The 23,148-nt window shown below is 34.6% G+C and overlaps 2 protein-coding genes across 4 annotated transcripts in view; one reads left to right on the top strand and one right to left on the bottom strand.

The window, feature by feature from the left end:
* The window catches only part of LOC129749438 (cyclic nucleotide-gated cation channel subunit A), a 721,507-nt gene that overhangs the window by 289,918 nt on the left and 408,441 nt on the right, over positions 1-23,148 (bottom strand). The gene's annotated exons all lie outside the window — the stretch shown is intronic.
* LOC129749439 (uncharacterized) lies at positions 284-23,146 on the top strand. Of its 2 annotated transcripts, none has more exons than XM_055744415.1 (4): positions 284-511; positions 573-678; positions 763-1,225; positions 22,346-23,146. In XM_055744415.1, the coding sequence occupies exons 1-4, from the start codon at positions 454-456 to the stop codon at positions 22,970-22,972; spliced, it is 1,254 nt and encodes a 417-aa protein (XP_055600390.1). In that variant the 5' UTR covers positions 284-453; the 3' UTR covers positions 22,973-23,146. The 2 variants fall into 2 exon arrangements, with proteins under 2 accessions (XP_055600390.1, XP_055600391.1); XM_055744416.1 differs by having other exon boundaries at positions 285-505.

The raw sequence follows: 23,148 nt of genomic DNA, 5'->3' as shown, positions 1-23,148 counted from the left end.
TTATCAAAACTTATACTAGAGTTTTACACTCAACTGTCGACAATCGATCATTGTCTAGTGAATTGAAACTGACCATGGCCAATAGTAGGTATATCTCATATTTACTCGAGAGCACTGCATCGGCAATATTAAATCTAACCCAACTGAACAAGTTGTTGCCCCTACGATCTCTCATACTAGCTATCGCTGAGAGTAACTTTAAATGCACAACTCACTGCATTCTAGTTAGTCGGATAGGCCGTTAGTTTGTTGGGTTAGGTTAGGTACATGTAAGATACCTACAATGCCATCATCGGCGTCGCATGGTGGCGCACTTCTAATGCCGTCAGTTAGTAATTGAACTCACTTCAATGGAAGTGTTCTAGTTTCGGATTTTGCTCGGCGTAATTGAACCCTACGAAGTCGGCAAGTATGAAGTGAATATATTTTTTAAGAGGCTGTTGCTTTCGGAATATGGAAATTCTGGCGCTTCTTTTGATGATCTGCTGGTTTCGGCAATCGGACGGTAGAGGTTAAACTCAAAGAGGGAAGTGGGGAAAGCATTAATTAAGCTCATCCTTTGCCCAAAACAGGACGCGTTGTGCCCTACAAGGCTATCATCGAGTACAAAGGAATTCCGTTCTGTTCCGGGTCTGTGGTCGAGGCACTCTGGATTCTAACGGCGGCCAAATGCGTCGAGTGAGTGACAAAATCGAAGGACACTCTCCATCTATCAAAAGTTGCAGAGTGTGCGACTCTAATCAATGTGTGTCCATTTTGCAGGGATAAGACAGTGTCCTATCTGACGGTTCGATTGCATTTTAACAACGTCCACGAGCCGGGAGGAACGATTCACAGCATCAAATCGCTACACATTCACCCGAAGTATGACCCGTCGACGGCCAAAAGGGGAATTGCCTTGCTCAGGCTTGGCACTCCGCTGAAACTATCGGCCCAACTTAGCCTCATTCCTCTAGTCAAACCGGGCTACGGAATGGAGGAAGGAACCAGATGCACCATTCCAGCCGCCCTGCCTAATATGACCGACATCAAAGCCAAATTGTGGACCAGGGAAAAGTGTCAAAGCGTGTATCCGAATGCGGTGCTGAATTTGACGGACGATGCACTGTGTGCAAAAATTGTGCCACCCAATAACGGCAGCAGCAGCAGCAGCAACAACAACAAAGTTGTCGTCAGAAGCGTCGGAAATCGACAGGGGGCCATTTGTGTCGATGCAACTATGAAGGTTGGTAACAGTGGGTTGTACATTTCTAGGTGCACTGAGTCGACTGCACTGTCAGATGAAATTTAAACATTGGTAAACTCAATGTCTGGCTCAGAGATAAATGAATTTGGTAAAACTATACATTTCCTAGCCTTATGCATTATAGCCAAATGAAATCTTTTGGGCCCATCTCTAGAAAACCTCAAGAGCAAATCAGAAATCAATCGTGTGAAATGGTTAAATCTTTTTTATTCCCTGATGCTAGAAAACGGTTTTTAGCAAATTTTCTTCTCTATTTATACTAGAGACTAGCTGTATGGGCCTTGCTCGGGTTCACATAAAATATAAATCAAAATAAGTCGTTTGACTTTTTAAAATTTGTAAAGCTTTTTCTTCATCATCATAAAAAATTTGACCATGTTTGGCCATGAAAGCTTTGTAAGTTTTGTTAGTCTTCTTTAAGTTTTAATTGGGATTATTAGAAAAGTTCATCATTTTCATATTATAGAATACTAGCTGACCCGGCAAACTTTGTTAAGCCTTTGAGTTTTCCCAAAAAATGTAAGTTACCGTAAATGATTATTTATTTCCATGCAATCGGTTCGGCACCGAAAAATGTGGATTATGTGGATCTTAACACAGAACTCAATCAAAAAAGGAAGCTTTAAGTATTTTCTCTATCATTCCTCAACAGCTATTTTTATACACTCCCCAAGTAACGTGAATAGCGACAGTGTCGAATTTATCAAGGAAAACGTTCATTTGAGCTTCCATCGTATTGAACTTGGATTCATGTGTTGTTTTTCGCTTCGCGGATTATTTTGTTTATTAAAATTCCCTTTAATAACCTTTTTCCTCACCCATACTTACATTTGAAGAAATTTTAATTGTTGAATCCTCTAGGGGCAGAGAATAACATTGATATTTATTAGTTTCAATTTCTTGATTTCCAGCGAAACGAAAGCTGGAAGCGACTTTTTTCTGGGAAAAAACTTGAAAGTTTATTTTCTTCTTGTTTTCTTAGATAACAGAGGATTCTTCATATAGTTAACCATTTTCGATCAACCCCAAGCTAAGTGATGCCATAAAGATGGTAAAACGACTATAATCGAAACAAAAAAAAAGATCAACCCCAAGTGTGCCAAATAATGTTTTGTTGAGATTTGTCTCAAATGCACGCAGTTTAAGTTTGTCTTTCTTTTTTCGCCAAAATCATGTTAGAAGTATTTTTCACCATATACGAAATTTGCAGACATGGCACAATTGGCCATCGGCACATGATCAATGGCACATGGTCATTGGCACATCTCTCATCATTAGCACATATTTATCAAAACAGGATTTATTAAGTTCTGGTAAAATAAAATTAGAACATAAACAATATTCTTCACAGCAACTTCAAATTAGAGGGTTTTAATTTTTTTTTAAAGCATCGAAAATTTACGGTTTTAGAGATTTTGGCTTAAGGCTTCATTGAGGCTTAAGGAATATGTGATATCATTTTTTAAACGTTTATTCAATAATTTTATTTTTACTATGATTTCGAATTCAAAATAAATCATTTTTAGCATTGGTGTGTAACTAATGTTTATGAGTGAGTACATATTATCTTTTTTTTAGTTCCAATACCTATCTGGTTTGAAAGCTTCTTTATTGGTTTTGAATCTTTGTCAATATTTTTTTTTGAGACTTAGTTTTTTATGTTCAAAGCTTCTTGTGTTCGAAAATATTCTTAAATTAAATATCTGTTTCTGATCTCTGACACTGAGTGTTAGATCTAATTATGAGTTGTAGTTTTACAAAGTTAACCTTATTTAAATTCTTTAGTTTTAAAGAAGATTGAAGAGTATGTTTTCTAACGTCTCTTAATCATCCAATTGGTTTTTTAACAATGATCACAAAATTTACAAAATTCCATTCCCAAGCAAACTTAATACATTCTGAAAAAATCTTAAAAAATCATTCACATCGATCCAAATTTACCTATACTAATTAGATTCAAATAAGACCATCGTTGCCAAAACAATTAAGAGTATGTTTAAAAATGTAAATAAAGGCAACCAGAATTTTTCCCGCTTTAAAAATTTTCAACCTAAATTTGCCAAAATCCAAGAACGACTCAACCAAAATCAGGAAGAAAAACACCTGAATAGTTGTTTGTTTATCGAAACATATCAGCTGATGTTCAATTGATTAAAATTAAGCTCCTTGAAACCGTTCATCATCATTTTGTTGAAGTCTTTAATTTAGCGAAGTTTGTTTAATTTAGCAAATCAAGTGAATAACACCGCTCTAAATCCTGGATTTGAACATGCCCGGGTAAAAACGGGCAATCCAGCATGTTTTGGGTTGATCAGATAAAAAAATGTTTGAGTTGCCTAAATGTTTGAGGTATCCGGAAATATGCTCCTTCCCGGCTAATAGCGTTTTTTTCACCCCATTAGAAGAATTAACAATCACATCCAAGTATCCATTTTACTGGTGCCACGTGAAGAGTTCATTGGCTATGAAAATGGACGCCAAAATTTCTATCATAAAGATGGATGAGCATCAGTAAGCCTTGATTGCTTTTGGCGCCTTCCAACTCTGGGTGATTCGAATGAAAAAAAAAATGGAAATTGGGTGCCATGACTTTTATTTGATACGAATAAAAACTAAAAATCAATTTTCAAATTCCACAAAAACATTTTTGAAATTATCTCTCCGTTGTGTTATTCTTCGCGTGAAGACGAACACATAAAAAAAAATCGCATGCAAATCGGATGATCCAGTGAAGAGTTTTGCGTGTTCGCACATTTCTGTCTCTCTCCCTGTTTTATACATATAGATCTGGACTACTCCACTATGGGACAGCCCCATGCAACGAGGCGGCAAAGAATATATTTTTGTTTTTTATGAACTCTTTTGACGATGAAATGAATTGTATACATTCAACAACCAATACAAACTATTTCCAGCATTGGTGTGCTCATAAAGGACAATAAAATTGGAACATTAACTCGTAAAAATGCATAGTGTAGATTTGAAACAATACTTGTTTAAATAAATTTATCTCGAAATTGCGGGAATATTTTTGAGTTCCGTGTTCACAAAAAATATTTAAAAAGTTAAAATAAAACGACTCAGGGAAGTTTTATTCATGGTTATTCAGTTTTGTATGAAGAATAAGAGAGTATATGCAAAAAAATGCAACAATAAAATTTGGTGTTTTTTTGGAAAAAAGTAGTTTTAGAAAAATCTCAGTTATTTCTACTGATATCGAAATTCTATCGTAGCTTTTGACCACAACCAAAAACAATCATCTTCCTGCACGTTATGTACAATGTTTGTTTAATGATATTTTACATAAAACATACTATTCTTCCCAAATGATTAAAAATTGTCCATTTATTGTTTTAATTATAACTTTGAAGAATATGTAGTTATTTTTTCTTGCATTTGAATTATTAGGCACTTAGTTATGTATAAAAGTCAAAAAAAGTTTCGGGGAAAGCTAGGTTTTTTTCCTTAGAGACTAAAATGTTTAAGCCCTTGGAAAAATCATAAAATTACTCATTTTTAATATTTTTTAAACCGTGTTTAAATGAAAAATATTTCAAAAAGAAGCTTAGAAAATAGGCATTTTAACGATGTATTGGAAATTTATGGAGCATTTCATTTATAGGAGAAAAGTTGATTTGAATATTTAGGGTTGCTAGCGATTTTTCGTTTTGAAATTCCAAAGTTTTTACCGGTCTTTCTCCGGTTTCTCCCGGTTTTAAATAATGATATTACCATTTATTATACTCGTTGTGGACACCACTGCAATAGAGCTGGGCTCGTTTTGTTATGTGGTGGGCCTAAATTGGCGGATATTCGAAAAATATGTCAAAACAAAAATATTAACGGATGATAGTATAGAACAAAATAGTAAAAATCAAAATCAAGCGGAAACGCACAACGTGTTCTACCTAGTTAACTGAACAGTATCTAAAATTTGTAAATTAAGAGCCCATATTTAATAATTTCTATTGAAGTTTGTGAAAATCGGGAAACGTAAGCATCTGAAATAATAATTGAATTGTTGATAGATAAAACTAGAAATTTCTTACAGAAAAAAGTGGAAGTTAAGGGAAACAAATTTGAAGCTAAAAGGTGAAAAGTTAAAATTGATTGAGCCCAACGGGAATATTTATTATTTATTTAAGAGCTATTGAAAAAATGTAAGATATTATTATTGTTAAAATCCCGATGAAGTTACAACACGAGTTTATTACAGAGAATAATTTACACAAGGTTGTGAACCAAGCAGAAATAAGCAGATAGTTCAGGATCGTATTTGACTGGAACTACTAATGTAAGTCTACCGATACAAATTTGAAACACATAATAATTTAAAATAAAATTTACAGTTTTGAGCTGCATTGTAAGAATCTGCTACAAAAGGTGGTTTCTTGATTCGATCCGAACATACTCAAAAATTAGTATGGCTCAACCTAACCTCACTCTCGGAGTTGGAAATAAGTCCAACTATGTATGTGCATCTTGTGACAATGAAGAACCTAACGAATCGAAAATTATATTTTGTGACCACTGCCAACAATGGTTCCACCTTTCCTGCCAACAAGAAACAGAAAATGCGAAAGAACAAGCGGATTGGATGTGCAAGGATTGTCACAAAGGAAATCGAACTTCCGTAACTTTTGTTGACCAAGTGGATCTAGAGCTGGAAAAGGCAGAAAAGGCAATTATCAAGGAAAGAGAACGCTACCAAGATCGGCTTAAAAACAAATGCTTATCACTAAAGCTAAATTGCAATTGGAAAAGGAAAGGCGTGAAATGCAATGGGCGTTAGATAAAAATGAAATGGAAATGCGGATCGCCGCAGAAGAGGAATTTAACGTGAGAATGCAAGCTGAAAAAAGGGAGCTTCAACTCAGGCTGGAGGCTTTGATGATCGAACGAACAAAAATTGAAATGAAACCTGTTGATGAAAAACAATTGAAAAGTTCTCAGTTGATTCCATCAACTGCGTCGAGCTCTAAAGATTCACCTAGTTGCACTTTTCCCGCGGAATTTGAAAAGGGATTCACCAGCAGCTCCACGCCTACTTGTACCAAAGCGGTCCAAGGTACTTCCAAGACTGTTCAAGGTGTTTCCGACAGAAGGCATAAGTCGCGTCTACACGACAAGGTAACAGAAATCTACGAAGAAGAGTCCGAAGATTCGGCAGATGAGTTACCTAAATCAGAAGAATTCGATATCACTCCTACAAGAGCTCAGCTATCTGCTCGACAATTTCTCGCTACCCGTCTTCCAGTATTTTCAGGAAAGCCGGAGGAATGGATCATTTTCATCAGTACATATGAAACGACCACTCGAGCTTGTGGTTTTTCCAATTTGGAAAACTTAGCTCGTTTACAGGAATGCCTCAAAGGTCCCGCTCGAGAAATGGTTTACACTCATCTCTTCTCGCCAAAATCCGTGCCTAAAATTATTGAGGAATTACGTGAACAGTTTGGTCAACCGGAACAAATTTTGGACACAATTATGGTGAAAATTAATGAATTAGAATCACCAAAGCAAGACAGACCAGCAACGTTCATTAAATTCGGTCGTCTCATACAACAAATGTGTGATCATATAGAGGCTACAAATTTAGAGGATCATCTTCAAAACCCTATCCTTCTTAGAGAGCTGGCTAAAAAACTTCCTTATAATACTAAGACCGATTGGATTCGATTTATGAGACAGCAAAAAGAAAAAAACTGCCAAATCAACCTTCGAACTATGTCTAATTTTTTATCGGATGTAGTTTCGGTAGCGAACGAAGCTATTAAAATCGACGGGTTAAGAGATTCAAGTTCAAGGAACAGAAGAACAAATGAACAGGATGGGTTCATTCATGCTCACATGATAGATGACAGTGTAGTGCAAAACAATTCAACACAAACGGGAACTACACAGCTGCTAAAAAAAACATGTTTGATGTGTTCAGAAACAAATCACAGGCTTCGTAACTGCCCAAAGTTTCTAGAATTAGATATCGATCAGCGCGCAAAGGCAGTGGATGAATGGGAATTATGTAGAATGTGTCTTAATGCTCATGGAAATGCAAGATGTAGATTGAATATTCGTTGTAGAGTCGAAAATTGTAGAGGTAGACACAACACGGTTTTGCACGATCATCGACTTAATGCAAACTGTCACATTCATCGAGACTCAGACGAACAACCGATTTTATTCCGGATTGTGCCAGTAATGCTGCACAATGGTCCGAAATCTATTCGTGTTTCCGCATTTTTAGATGAAGGATCGTCCTATACCTTTATTGAAGATTCGCTGGCTCGGGTTTTGAAATGTTCTGGTGTTTTCCAACCATTAAAAATAACTTGGACTGCTGGAATGTCACGATCAGAAAACGATTCTCGGAAAATAAATCTTTCGATTTCTGATACGCACTTGACGGAAATTTTTCCTTTAGCTGAAGTGCACACAGTTGATGACTTGATGCTGCCTATCCAAAGACTAGAAACAAACGAGATGTCGAAACGCTACCCACATTTGATCGGATTGCCGATCATGAGTTACCCAAACGATCCCCCGAGAATTCTCATCGGTCTTCAGCACCTACACCTGTTCGCGCCACTCGAATCCAAAATTGGGAACCCAGGTGAACCCATTGCTGTAAAGTGTAAATTAGGCTGGACTGTGTATGGGCCCAGGAAAGGCTCCAAAACAGGTCAAGGGTTCATGGGATACCACAACCACAGCAACGTATCCAACGAAGATATTTACGAACTGATACGATCGCAGTACACTATTGAAGAGTCCGGAGTTGCTGTTGACGTTCTGTCAGAATCACGAGAGGAAAAAAGAGCTCGCGAAATATTGGAAACAACAACAGTTCGAGTTGGCCTCCGATACCAAACTGGCCTATTATGGAAGGAAGATGATGTTATCCTACCGGATAGTTTTCCTATGGCTGTTCGACGAGAAAAGGCGTTAGAAAAACGGTTAATTAAAAATCCTAAATTATTCCAATCTGTAAAAATGCAAATTGAGGATTACTTGCATAAAGGGTATTGCCATAAAGCATCAAACGACGACTTAAACCAAACAGAGCAACGCAATGTTTGGTACTTGCCTCTCAATGTGGTACTCAACCCTAGGAAACCCAACAAAATTCGGCTGGTTTGGGATGCGGCTGCGGCGGTAAACGGGGTCTCGCTGAACTCAGTGCTCTTAAAAGGGCCCGATCTGCTTTCTTCGTTACCATCGGTCATTTGCAAGTTCAGAGAGCACAAAATTGCCTACGGCGGTGACATCAAAGAGATGTTTCACCAACTTCTCATCCGTCCCGAGGATCGCCAAGCTCAGCGATTTCTTTTTGCCGGAGAAACATACGTCATGGATTGTGCTATTTTCGGAGCCACTTGCTCTCCAAGCCAGGCTCAGTTTGTAAAGAACCTGAACGCTGAACAATTCCATGAGAAGTTTCCCGATGCCTCCGATGCGGTCATCAACAAACACTACGTTGATGACTACTTCGATAGTACATCGACAGTGGAACAAGCAGTTAAACGCGCAAAGGAAGTGATTGAAATTCACAAACATGCTGGGTTTGAAATCCGAAATTGGGTTTCAAATTCCTCTGAATTCCTTTCCCAACTCGGCGAAGCCAAAAATTCCGACTCCTTCCATCTTTTTCCTGACAAAGAATCCGGCAATCAACGGGTATTAGGTGTTGTTTGGAACACAGAAAAGGACATATTCATGTTTTCCATTCATGTCCGAGATGATCAACGGCCGTTCCTATTTCAAGGAAAAAGACCAACAAAAAGAGCCGTTTTGAGCTGTGTAATGAGCCTTTTCGACCCTTTAGGCTTGATTTCGTCGTACACAATTTATGGCAGGATATTGGTTCAAGATTTATGGCGTTCTGGTTGCAACTGGGACGATTTAATCGACGACAAAGCCTTTGAAAAATGGACAAATTGGACAAAATATTTGCCGCAAATTGAAGCTGTTGAAATCCCGAGGTTCTATTTTTCTGGAGGTGCTCAAGTGGATATCGATTCACTTCAGCTGCACATATTCAATGACGCAAGTGAAATAGCGTATGGATGCGTTGCCTATTTCCGTATTTTGATTGATGGCAATCCGAGGTGTTCGTTAATACAATCCAAGACCAAAGTGGCACCATTGAAACATCAGTCTGTCCCTAGACTTGAACTGATGGCAGCGTTACTGGGTGCACAAATGAAAGACAACATTCTTCACAACCACAGTTTGGCAATCACAAGTGTAACGCTTTGGACAGATTCAAGAACTGTTCACTCTTGGATTACTTCAGATCAACGCAAGTACAAACAATTTGTAGCCCACCGTGTAACGGAAATATTGAGTCGTACATCAGCAGTAAGCTGGCGATGGATTCCAACAAACCAAAATGTGGCGGATCTTGCGACAAAATGGAAAAATGGGCCTCAACTGACAACCGACAGTACGTGGATTAGGGGTCCAAGATTTCTGTACGATTCCGAAGACAAATGGCCAAAGCGGAAGGAGATTACCCAAGATACGGTGGAGGAAATGCGAGCAACTTTTTTGTATCATCGTGTTGATATTCAATCACCGTTAATCGAAGTGTCCAGAATAGCTAGGTGGAATGTTTTAGTGCGTACTCAAGCTTGCGTATTCAGATTTATTTCTAATTTACGAAAGATAAAAAACAAGGAAAATGTGGAGTTGTTGCCCGCTTTACCGTATTCTAGAAGTCGATTCACACTACCAGGTAATTCATCTTTAGTTCCTTTGAACAGAAATGAACTTCAAGAAGCTGAACGAGTATTGTGGAAAATAGCACAGTCGGAAGCCTTCCCGGATGAAATTCACGTATTGCGACGCTATAATCAACAAAAAAATCTTGTTAATGCTGGATTGGATAAAAATAGTGCTTTATACAAACTCTCGCCCATTTTGGATGAATTTAACGTTTTGAGAGTTGATGGAAGAATCCAGAACACAGAGTTTATTCCCTTTGAGATGCGTTTTCCAGTGATACTTCCAAAAAATCACCCAATCACAAAAAAAATATTGCAATACTATCATGAAATGTTCGGACATGCGAATAGAGAAACAGTGGCAAATGAAATAAGACAACGGTATTTCATTACGAATCTGCGGGCACAGATAAAACAGGTAGTTAGAGATTGTGTATGGTGTGGCGTCTACAAGTGCAAACCCTCAGCTCCTAAGATGGCCCCACTTCCTAAGCAAAGGACAACTCCGTTCTTACGACCCTTTAGTTTCGCAGGAGTCGATTTTTTTGGCCCGATTTCGGTAACAGTTGGCAGACGAAGCGAGAAACGTTGGTGCGTATTATTCACATGTCTTACTACGAGAGCGATTCATTTGGAGGTAGCAAGAAGTTTATCCACCCCTTCATGTTTGATGGCCATCCGTCGTTTCATTTGTCGTCGTGGTCCACCATTGGAGTTTTTTTCGGACAATGGCACCAATTTTGTTGGTGCGAGTAAAGAGGTCGTATGCAAGATCCAAGCAGATTGTAACGAAGCTTGTACAAGTTCCCGAACTAGATGGAGTTTTAACCCCCCATTAGCTCCACACATGGGAGGAGTGTGGGAGCGGATGGTGCGTTCTGTCAAAATGGCACTGGCAGGATTGAATGATGGAAGGACCTTGAATGATGAAGTTTTAGAAACGGTTTTAGCAGAAGCAGAGGATATGGTAAACACTAGACCGTTGACCTACGTGCCAAACGACGCTGCAAACAAGGAAGCTTTGACGCCAAACCATTTTATTCGAGGCTATCCTTCGACAGGCGGTGAATGTTTTTTACCTGGAACTAATGAAGCCGAATCGTTGCGAAATCAATTCAAAAGGTCGCAATTTCTGGCAGATCAACTGTGGAAACGCTGGATAAAAGAATATCTTCCAACCATCAACTTGCGCTCAAAGTGGCATGAGGAACGTGAACAAATCCAGCTGGGAGAATTGGTCTTCATGGTGGACGAAGAAAACCGGAAACGCTGGGTACGAGGAAAAGTGGAAGATATTATACGAAGTGGTGACGGACGGATCCGCCAGGTGATCATACTGGCAAATGGGAAAAAATATCGACGAGCGGTTACTCAGGTTGCAGTGCCTGAAATAAGGATGAGTAAATCTTAGTCATCAATGGATTCCGGAAGAATTACGGGGAGGACTGTGGACACCACTGCAATAGAGCTGGGCTCGTTTTGTTATGTGGTGGGCCTAAATTGGCGGATATTCGAAAAATATGTCAAAACAAAAATATTAACGGATGATAGTATAGAACAAAATAGTAAAAATCAAAATCAAGCGGAAACGCACAACGTGTTCTACCTAGTTAACTGAACAGTATCTAAAATTTGTAAATTAAGAGCCCATATTTAATAATTTCTATTGAAGTTTGTGAAAATCGGGCAACGTAAGCATCTGAAATAATAATTGAATTGTTGATAGATAAAACTAGAAATTTCTTACAGAAAAAAGTGGAAGTTAAGGGAAACAAATTTGAAGCTAAAAGGTGAAAAGTTAAAATTGATTGAGCCCAACGGGAATATTTATTATTTATTTAAGAGCTATTGAAAAAATGTAAGATATTATTATTGTTAAAATCCCGATGAAGTTACAACACGAGTTTATTACAGAGAATAATTTACACAAGGTTGTGAACCAAGCAGAAATAAGCAGATAGTTCAGGATCGTATTTGACTGGAACTACTAATGTAAGTCTACCGATACAAATTTGAAACACATAATAATTTAAAATAAAATTTACAGTTTTGAGCTGCATTGTAAGAATCTGCTACAAAAGGTGGTTTCTTGATTCGATCCGAACACTCGTTTTTCATATAAAATCATGGAGAATAAAAAAAATTCAATGTAAAGGGCCTCAAACTTCTAACAATTGTATCCCGAAACTTTTGTTACGGGTTAGAAATCAAATACTTCGGCGTCTTTTAACACGAAGTCTTTCCGTATCAAATTCATAGGTATCATGGGTTTTTAAACGAATCTAACGAAATTGGCATCTATTTGTTGTTTTGCTTTCAAAAATTTTGCAAAAATAAATCCAGTTAAACTGATCTTGATACTATAATGTAGAGTTTTTCAGCCACTGTAAAATTATCCAGAATGTTTTCGATACAATTTTAACATAAGACATACATACATATACTTTAAGCAAAAGTTTAACGTAGGAAGAATTTAAAACTTAACACTTCCAATATAATGCTTCGTTCCTCAAGCCAAATTATTTGCTTTTTGCAAAAAAAAATATGAAACATGTAAATCTAACTCTGAATCATTTGACTTCGAAAACTAAAACTGGTAAGGTTGAACCTGGATAAGTGAGAAACGGCTATAAGTGAGAGAAAACACCTAGCCCCAAGCTTTTAAAAGCACAAAACCTCTTTAAAAGAGAGTGTAAAACCTCTATATGCTAGAGTCATTTTTCTGACTAGACCAAGGAAATTAGAAAAAATACCACCTTTGTATTGAAAAAAAAAAATGATAATGGGTTACCAAAGAACAAATATCCATAGCTCCATATTGAAACTCACTCGACAAAACTTTTTGAATACAAATTGAATAGTTGTATTTCTAGATCACTTTAATGTATTTTTTTGTTGCTGACCCTTTATCAAAGAGAACCTGGTTAGGTTAGAAACCTCTTTAAGCGAGAAAAAAAAGTTCAGTCCTTTGGACTCTCACTTATCCAGGTTCGACTGTAGTTTTGTCGATTTTATTTTTTTTTATTAAATTTATAACATTTGAACTCAGCAAACTAGCAAAAGCGATTCAAACTTCGTTTGTTTACTAATTAACGAAAATAAGCATTTAAATGATAAATCTATATTGTGTCTGTCAAAAACTACTCTTAAATTTAGAAATAATAAAAAAGGACCCATCAAAAATATACGAAAACGCTCGAATTTCGAAGAATATTTAGAACTTTCCCAGTCGGTATACCCTTGATTATTCAAAATTTTCTATTCTGTGGGAATGTTTCCCAAAAAAATGCAATAAAATTTCCCATTTCCCAATTTTCTAACTGGTGCTTTAAAAACGTAGGACTTCTACTGGCTATATACTAATATCACTAGTTTACAAAATTTTAAAAAAATCGTGAACTCGATTAACTGAACAACATTTTTAATGTAAAATCGGGCGCTGAATCCGAAAATGAAATTCAAAAAAATCTCAGTAGAACCGTTTTTGAGTTATGCTCCAAATATGAAATTTCGAAAAAATTAAAAAAGTTCTTGTACTTAGATTGAAATATCTCGGACGACACAACAGTAATTTGAAATCTCTTTTTTGCATATTAAAGGTGAATGAATTTTCTATCGATCATCTGAACACTGTTTTTGCGTTTGACCAACAGTATTGTTGATATTAGTGACTTTATGAGGAAGAAAATTATAAAAAACTAATTTTTTTACAGAAAATTTTGTTTCAACTAAAGTTTTTGACTCGATGGTAGCATTTAAAAAATCTGATTTTCTTTTGCGCTTAAATGTCAGTTTATAACAAAGATTTCAAGTGGTTATTTATCAAAATCGGTTGAAAATTGAAGAAGTTATGGCTACTTTACCATAACTGTAATTTTTGAAGTTTTTAATAATTTAACGAACCGCAGTACTCTTATCATAGTATAGGAAGAATGAAACATGATAAATCTCATTCGCTCCAAGCCAAAATTATTTATTAGCTTACCAAAAGGTCACATGCCAAGTTTCAGGAAGATCTGACCATACGGAGGGGTTGCTTGAGTCTCAAACGTGAATAAAATTTTGAGGTATTTTGCCCGGAAGGAACGAAAAATACTGGTTTTTCATCAATAACTTTTTTCATCACTAGCTGATTGTTTTTTATGGTTGATTTTCTTAAAGCCTAAAATGAGACAAATATTTCACCCGAAGACTGTAACTCGATTGGATTTGAAACAGAAAAGTTATTGCGGTTCAAAGGCCGCAAATTTTGTCCAACACGCAATGAGTACTTTTTACGCATTGCGTTTTATACGACAATTTTCGACCAAAATACAATCTTTGAACCGCAATAACTTTTCTGTTTCAAATCCAATCGAGTTACAGTCTTCGGGTGAAATATTTGTCTCATTTTAGGCTTTAAGAAAATCAACCATAAAAAACAATCAGCTAGTGATGAAAAAAGTTATTGATGAAAAACCAGTATTTTTCGCTCCTTCCGGGCAAAATACCTCAAAATTTTATTCACGTTTGATACTCAAGCAACCCCTCCGTATGGTCAGATCTTCTTGAAACTTGGCATGAGACCTTCTGGTAAGCTAATAAATAATTTTGACTTGGTGCGAGTGAGATTTATCATGTTTCATTCTTCCTATACTATGATAAGTGTTCTGCGGTTCGTTAAATTATGAAAAACTACAAAAAATACTATTATGGTAAAGTAGCCATAACTTCTTCAATTTTCAACCGATTTTGATAAGAAACCACTTGAAATCTTTGTTTTAAATTGAAATTTAAGCACAAAAGAAAATCAGATTTTTTAAATGCTACCATCGAGTCAAAAACTTTAGTTGAAACAAAATTTTCTCTAAAAAAATGCGTTTTTCATAATTTTTTTCCTCACAAAGTCACTAATATCATCAAAACTGTTGGTCAAACGCAAAAACAGTGTTCAGATGATCGATAGAAAATTCATTCATCTTTAATATGCAAAAAAAAGATTTCAAATTACTGTTATATCGTCCGAGATATTTCAATCTAAGTACAAGAACTTTTTTAATTTTTTCGAAATTTCATATTTGGAGCATAACTCAAAAACGGTTCTACTGAGATTTTTTTGAATTTCATTTTCGGATTCAGCGCCCGATTTTACATTGGAAATGACCTTCAGTTTACTGAGTTCAAAAATGCTGTAAACTAGTGTATTTAATGTTAAACCTCTTAAAAGTCACATAAGTTACTTTCATAATTACATACCATTTTAGCTCTACGATTGACTTTATCGTTTAGTAAACATTTTTTTTCATTTTTTTTCTCGAAAAATTGCAAAATCACAGGGGTTAAATAACTTAATTTCAGTACTTTTCCGGTTGCAGTTTAAGACCTATCTGGCAATAGTAATTTTGATCGATTTTAGTTTTTTTTAAATAGGAACATTCCCAGTTTTCTCATGGTAAGGTTTTATACGATGTAGCTTTTGACAACTGCTAGTCAAACAGTTGCCATTAGTATGAATTATTAGATTAACATATTTTGAATCATTATGCGCAAAAAGTAAGTTAAAATAAGTATTTGTTTGGATTTTATGTCCAGAACGCATATCTGATACAACTGAACTTAATAGATAATTTCAATTGAGAAAATGCATTTAAAAATAAGAACCACACAAGTTGTTTTTTTTTCTGAAAATTTCACATTACCGATTTGTACGTTCTCAATAAACAACATAACAAACAAAGTCATGATTTAATGTTAATTTTTGAAAACCTTCTGAAGACAGAGACAGTGTTTTTTTTGTAAATTAATAATGAGAAATAAGAACTGCAGAGATGCTGGGTGGTCGCCTGGAATGGTTCCTGACTAAGATTGTTATATCTTCAGGAAAAGATCTATCTCTAAGATCGATTCAGGTCGTATGATCGATCCACTTAAAACAATGAAGCTTGAGGATCGACCTCTGATAGAAACTCCAAAAAAAAACAATCTTATTTTAAGGATCTAAATTGACTAAATGCCCAACAAATGGCACTCATTGACATTGAATCGGTAATTAAAAGTTGGATCTAAATAATTCGGCTTAGCGAATAAAAGAATCCAAAAGATCGAATGATTGAATCGAAAAAAAAACCGATCTTATCAAATTTTTTCATCCCAAAAAATCAAAAATCTGAGCTGGAAATATCGATTTTCCGTAGGCTGCTCCAAGATCGACGAATCTTAGTACTATCCATTCTACTTTGAATTTCATAATTCGCTGAAATGCGAATAATTAAATAAAAGAAAATACAAAAAATATCATTCGAAAAATTCACTCGAATGAATCGAAAATAAGCTCAAATAGAACGACTATAAAGCTGGTACAAGGTAATCGAGAGACGTTTAACTCACTCGGAGTTGGATCATCGCAAGGGGGAAGATAATAAAAAATAATGAAAAATAATTAAATAAAAAACTAATAAATTGGAATGAGTTGCATGAAGGCTTACATGCAATAAAATTGCATACTCTATCATTGCACAAAAACCATAAATCAAGTAATTTTTTATCGAAAAATTCAATAAAATCAAGCATAGAAATGGTGATAAAACACTCATCCTCCACAATATTTTGTTTCTTTTTTTTTTGTTTTCGATTATAGTCGTTTTACCATCTTAATGGCATTCGCGTCTTTATCAACGTTGTAGTTGGTGAATCGTTTTTGAAAAACTTATCCGGTACAACTGTGTTCGATATTTACTCTTGGGCTAGAACTCGCGGACATCGGCTCAGGAGACAACAGACTTGCTAACTGAGCTATATTACAAGCCCATTCCGTAATATGTTTTTTGCTCTTGTAATGTGTCGGATTTTTGATAAGATTTTCGAAATTTCCTTCCGAAACTTTATTTATTTCCTTTTCGGGGTTTTTGGAATTATCGGATAAGCAGAAATTACTATTTTTTCCTCCTTATTGAACAATTAGCTATGAAACTTGGAAATGAATATTATCATTAAATTTATATGTGTGTGATCATTTTAAATTTTAATATCGCAATGCCATTAATCGTAATATTAAAAATCAAATTTGATTATTTTTTTTCGATTTCGGCTCGTCAATATTGTTTCCAGATCATTCCACAATGATAATTCAAATTAAAAGTTGTAATCCAGTGTAATAAGAGTTGATTATTCCGATTGCAATTTATGGAGACTCTACATTAAAGAATATCATCAACTACATGTATTAGAGAACAGCAGTTACGGTGCATATGTTTTAATAACTGTTTTGAAAGATTTTGGCGTCATGAGTTAGAATATTCCATCAGAATTTGTCTTTTAACAATTGGTTTGGTGCTATGGCTAGCATTATTTTAAATTTAAGCAATTTTTACAGAATTGCAGCTGGATGAAAACTAACAACTGATTTTGAGTCCATTTTATATCCTTTATGTCATGAATGATAAAGTTTCGTTCGTCTAGAGTTTCTAATTTCAAAGATTAAATGCTTTAGTCACAATAGGGCGTTTAAAATTTTTTGACATTAAATTTTTTTGTTCATTTAAAATCTATGTAGAAGACTTCCCGATTTATTTTCGAAAATATCAGAGATTCATGGATGGTTAATAGTTCCATTGCAATTTGGTCGAATTTCTATATTTCCTGTAGAACTATAAAAAAATCAAAAAAAAAACTTGTATAACTTTTTCTCAGGTTTCAAAATTACTCGCAGTCATCGAGAAAGATGATCATTAAGTAAAACTTTTATTTTCAATGCCTTTGTAGTTTTAACAGTTTTTTTTTTTCAAAAAAAATGTACATATTTTTCAGCACCCATCAGTCAAAATGAGTTCTGAATTATTTTTTTTAACACCAATATTCTACCATAAATTGATTCTTCTTTTCATATTTTCATATTTTTTAAACAACTAATATTTTATTCATACCCTCTTTGTTGGCAATTTGTTACTATTCTGAAGAAGCGATTAAAATTTTATTTAATTTCATTCGTTTTGGATTAAATAAAGTTTTAAATTAAAATATTTACATATTTTATTTCAGACTTAAATTTTGAAATTTAAACTAAAGTTCTTGAACCACATTTCACATTGAGAAATTAATTTCAGCATTCATAAGGACAACATGATAATTTCGAATCACTATTCTGAACAATATAGCAGTATATCAGTGTTTTAAAATCAGTTTTAAGCTCATAGAAATTATGATCAAAAATTTATCTCAAATATTCACATTTTGAACGAATTTTTGCAAAATGAGAATAATCAAAATATCGATGGGATTACTTTGCACTGATATGAAGAAGCTTAGGAAGAATAGTTAGGTATTAATTTTTTCTTCAAATTTTCTTCTATTTAACAATAAGTGTATTATTTTCATTTATAAAATGACATTTCTAAAAAGAGATTCCTTAATGAGCTTATAAGTAAATTTGATTGAAATTCCTGGTATACAAAATACGAAAAAAATCTTTTATCAACATTTTCTCGTATGGAAAATAAATGATTCGCAGACTGAAGTTGTATCAAAGAATATCGAAAAGATGGATGAAATAGATAATGGGTTAAAAAAACACTTCCAATTTAATTCAATGAGATCAAATTGGAGGATATGAGCAGTGAGCAGGATCTTTCCCCCATCCAACGTTTATTCACTGGATATTAAAATTCTTTTAATTTGTCTATTTTTGAAAATTTGTAAAATCGGCTCTTAAACTTATTTCTCAAACGAAACTCAAACATTTAAAGCTTCTAAATGGCGATGCAAAATTATAAACTAAGATTCAGATTCATCATTTGAATTACTTATTTCAACACAGATTCACAATACAGATTTAAAATAAATAATTTGAAAAATGAATCTTAATTAAACCAGAACTAAAGAATTGAAATAACAGATTTATGAAAGAGGGCTTTAAAATTAATGAAGTTTTGATCTGGTATTAGAATTTAAATACGCATTTTTTGTATATTTCAGAAATTGTTCAAAAATTCGGGAACAGATTCACAGTACAATTTATAAATTCAATTTCAGAATCCAGATTCAGAATACAGATTAAAAATTCAAAAGAAGATTAAGCTTGTTAATGAGTTTTACAATTAACATGAAATATATGAGGAATTCATCACCATGAACTTTAAATTTGCTAGTCAATTCAGTTTTCAGATTTCAAACTTTTAATCGAAATTAGTTTGTAACCACAATCCCGAAAATCCCATATATAAAAGGAATTGGAGTTTATTTTCTATGCTTTTTTAAACCCAAATTTTATTTTCAAAAAATTATCAACAGGACTTTCATTTTGGAATTAATTCTTACGAATAGTATGTGCTAATAAAAGAACATGATTCTGATCTTCACTCAAAAAATCTTTACAAAATTTTATATTTTCCCGGTGTATTGTTCAAAATTTTTAATATTGCTGTTTTCAAAAAACAAAATTTCAAACTAAAATCATAAATTTGATTCAAGTTTGCACAAGCAAATTTGATCCGATTGCTTCATCTCTTACTGTTTATTAAGTTGATTTATTTTCTTCAAAGGTAAAAATATTTGAATTTGCAAGAGTTTGAAAAATTGAGCTTGTTTGATTTGAGTACAGACAGAATAAGGTTTTTTTTAAATTGAAGGCTCTCTTAAAAAAAAATTCTATTTTTTGCTCAAATCAAATAAGTTTTATCTACAAGAGTCATAAACAAATTCAAAGATGTAAACCATCGATAAAAGCGCTTTAGTACCAATTTTCTTAAGTTACTATTTGATAGCAAAACTGTTAATGTAAAAATACATTTTTGAGTGTAATGATCATATAGTTAGAAACATAATTTGTTTTAGTTTTGTTGGGCAAAAATTCATGAACAAAAATCAGTCATTAACCGTGGCGTTCTTAACTCGAACCTTTTGTAAGATTTCTTCTGTTGTTTTAAATTTGACCGAATATGTTATCTGTGTGTCAGGGCCGGATTAAGCCATCGGGGGGCCCGGGGCAATTTTTTTCGGGGGGCCCCTATGATTCGTTTTTTTTTAATGCTATCCCAGAGAAAACAAAACATTTTAAACGTGTTAAAGAACTGGAGATGTGTTCTTCAAATAGCCATGTTGTCTGCATAGAAGATAGTTTCTGGTATCTTAAAATAAAAATTGTTAATTAATCACGTGCAAGCATTGCGGAAGAGTTTAGAAATTTCTCAAAAATGAAAGCTCTGGTTTCAGCTGCAAAATGCAAAATTTAATTCTCATTTTTAGTACCCTTATCACTAACTAAAATTTTCTAATTTATAAAACTGACCGCATAGCTATTTTAAAAGATTTTCATATTACCATAGATCGTCCAGTTTGTGCATCATCGAGAAATATTAAGATGAAGATTTGAAACATACAATACAAAATCAAGAAAAAAAACACAATAATTTAATTCAAATTCCATAGAGACACATATATAAGAGTTTAAAAATTCACAACTTGAAATCAGATTAATTTCAGAACCATAATTCAGTGTCTCAAATCTAAATCAAGTTTTGAGGAATAAAATTTGAATGCAATTGAATAGAAAAAGAAATTCAAAGTTACAATCAGTACCAAAGCAGGAATTGCACCAAATATGGATTTCAATTTTATAACATTGAAACACACAAAAAAAAACCATTTCATGAAGTGTTAATGAAAATTATTTTCATCAGATAAAAAAAATTGTTATCAAACTGTTATTCTTAATGGGTCAAAAGTTTCATTCGATGCCTTAAAGCCCAAAGGGTATAGATGCAAAAATGATCAATTGAAAAAAAAAAACTAGAATAGAATTAGATTAAATGTTTAAAACACAGAATGAGTTATCATTGAAAAACGTCAGACAAGGAATCCAAATGAGTTTAGCACCTTAAAAAAGATCCTGAGTTCTCAAAACTCAGAAAAACATTAAAACTGAACTTCAGTAATTGAAAAAACAACACAAGACTTGAAAATCTCAATGTAATCTGTAAATAGATAAGATTTTAAACATAGAAATATCTATGCTGAGAAAATCACTTAATGATATTAGCAATTCAGGATATTTACTACAGTAAATGATAATTTTTTTGTAAAATCAATTGAAAATGTTTCAACACGAATTTTAAATCTAAAACAGAAATTGGAATGGAAATTCAATAAAAAATTAAAAAAGACTCTGTATTGTCGATTGGTCCAATTTTAGCTACTACAGATTTTTTTAAGATTTTATTTTCAAAAATAGACAGGGAAAAGGTTTAAGAATTTATAAACTAACGTAAATATCAATAAAAATTATTGGAAAGTGAAAAGTTATAATAATAGCCGGTCTTAATCCGGATACTTCCCGGGTAAAATTCTGAAATGTTTATCATAAAACTTATCTGTTCTCTCTTAGCACTGTGAGCCGGTCTTGGCGAAATTAGCTGAAATTTTAGTGCAGTAACCATTACTTGGAAAGTTAACGTAATAATAAACATTATTATTGTGCAAGACGTTTGTATGTAATGAAAATGTGGAAATGTTTTTCTTTATTTTACCTGTTTTGTATAGAATGACATTTAAATGACATAATATGAGGTGTTTTGCCTCATATTCTTCTTTATTTTTTGTCCAGTTTTTTTTTAAGAATTCGGTTCCCCTTTAATTTTGTTCAGATATTGGGTTGAAAATTTTGAAATTCAATACCGAGATTTTGACATTCTCAGCCTGCAAAATGCCCTTTACGCTAGGGGTCTAGGGGGCCCCCTTAACTTGAAAAACTATTCTAGATATTATTTCACGGGGCTCCTTTAGTTGATGTATTTCAAGATTTCATTCCGATTTTCTAGTTTTAGTTCTTTTCATAGATTTGTATAAATTGAAGTAGTATGATTAAGGTAATGTTAAAACTTTTTTGGCCTCGGGGGGCCCCCCTAAACCGGGGGGCCCGGGGCAATTGCCCCTTTTGCCCCCCTTAATCCGGCCTTGCTGTGTGTTTATTTTTTGCATTCTTATTTTAAAAAGACTAACGAAGAAAAGCGGACATCTTGAAAACAATCTTATTTAAAAATATGAAATTTTCCATTAAAATAGTTTTTATTTTATCAATTAGTCATACCGTTTCTATTTTTGTAAGAATTTTTTTACCACACTTTGGCTTTTTGATATTTTTTAAAGATTTATAAATTTGATTTGATATTAAAATCTTTCAATCCAATAAACATAAAAAAATTGTTTTTGATTTATTTACGAATTTGAACTGCACTTTTCTGTCTGTTTTACTTAACTTGTCCACTGATGTAATGCAACTGCAATTTCTTACACACCCCAGACTGCAATTGCACTTTAAACAAAAAAAACAAGATTGGAATAAATCATTTATTTTGTTTTTTTTCTCTCTATCCCTTATTCTCTTTCGCTTTCGTGTACGTTACAGCTTCCCCTTTCAACCCAGCAACGGCTCACGCTTGGCAGCCCGCTCGTTTGCGAAGGTAAACAGGTTGGCGTCGTTTCACGGGTCGTCCAATCACCCGTCTCGATTGCTGGTTCGGGGTCTGTTGGAACGTCACACGGTTTGCCAAACCAGAGGCAGCAGCAACAGCACGAGAACAAACATCATTTCGAGTTCCTCAGCAGCATCCAGCACACTTCGTTCTCGGGTTGCGAAGATTCAACGACGAGGAAACCGACGACAAACGGCCACAGCAAAGGGCCCCCGAGATCCGCCATCGGAGTGGCCGACTTTTTCACCGACGTGGCATTCGGCAATCACTGGATCAGTTCCCATCTGACCAACAAAAGGCGGAAGCCGAACCATCACGTGGATTATCATCGTGGGGGTGGTGCGGATGGTGGTGGTGGTGGTGGTGGAGTGGGCAGCAGTGGAGGGGGAGCAGGAGGCAAGCGACGAGGGCTGGGCAAACAGCTGAGAGGATTCCCATTTCATCGGAACGGAGCAGGGAGGTCCCAAAAGAGAAGCAGCAGCAGCAGTTCGACTGTGGCTTTGTTGTTGACTGTGCTAATTGTGGTTGCGGGCAGTCGGTTGATTTCTAACCACCCATGATGATGGCTTTGATTCGATGTGGCCCTTGCCATGCCATGTTAGCTTTAGTTAGATACCCACAGATGGAGGTATGTAAGTAGTGGTTGAGTAGTCTAGTCAAGCATTGTAACAGTGAAGTCAACTGTTAAATTCGCATACCACAGTTAATAAAAATTGTTGAATTATGACTCGTAATT

Source organism: Uranotaenia lowii, chromosome 2 (assembly GCF_029784155.1).
Source record: "Uranotaenia lowii strain MFRU-FL chromosome 2, ASM2978415v1, whole genome shotgun sequence".
Lineage (NCBI taxonomy): Eukaryota > Metazoa > Arthropoda > Insecta > Diptera > Culicidae > Uranotaenia > Uranotaenia lowii.
The sequence above is the reverse complement of the archived record's forward strand: the minus strand, read 5'-3'. Positions and strand labels throughout refer to the sequence as shown.

What these genes read in the sequence shown, in the direction of transcription:
- LOC129749439 (XM_055744415.1), top strand. Translation starts at nt 454, where the DNA reads ATGGAAATTCTGGCGCTTCTTTTGATGATCTGCTGGTTTCGGCAATCG. An exon ending in TCGGCAATCGGACGGTAGAG is followed by an intron (nt 512 to 572) that starts GTTAAACTCAAA and finishes TGCCCAAAACAG; the next exon opens with GACGCGTTGTGCCCTACAAG. An exon ending in ACGGCGGCCAAATGCGTCGA is followed by an intron (nt 679 to 762) that starts GTGAGTGACAAA and finishes TCCATTTTGCAG; the next exon opens with GGATAAGACAGTGTCCTATC.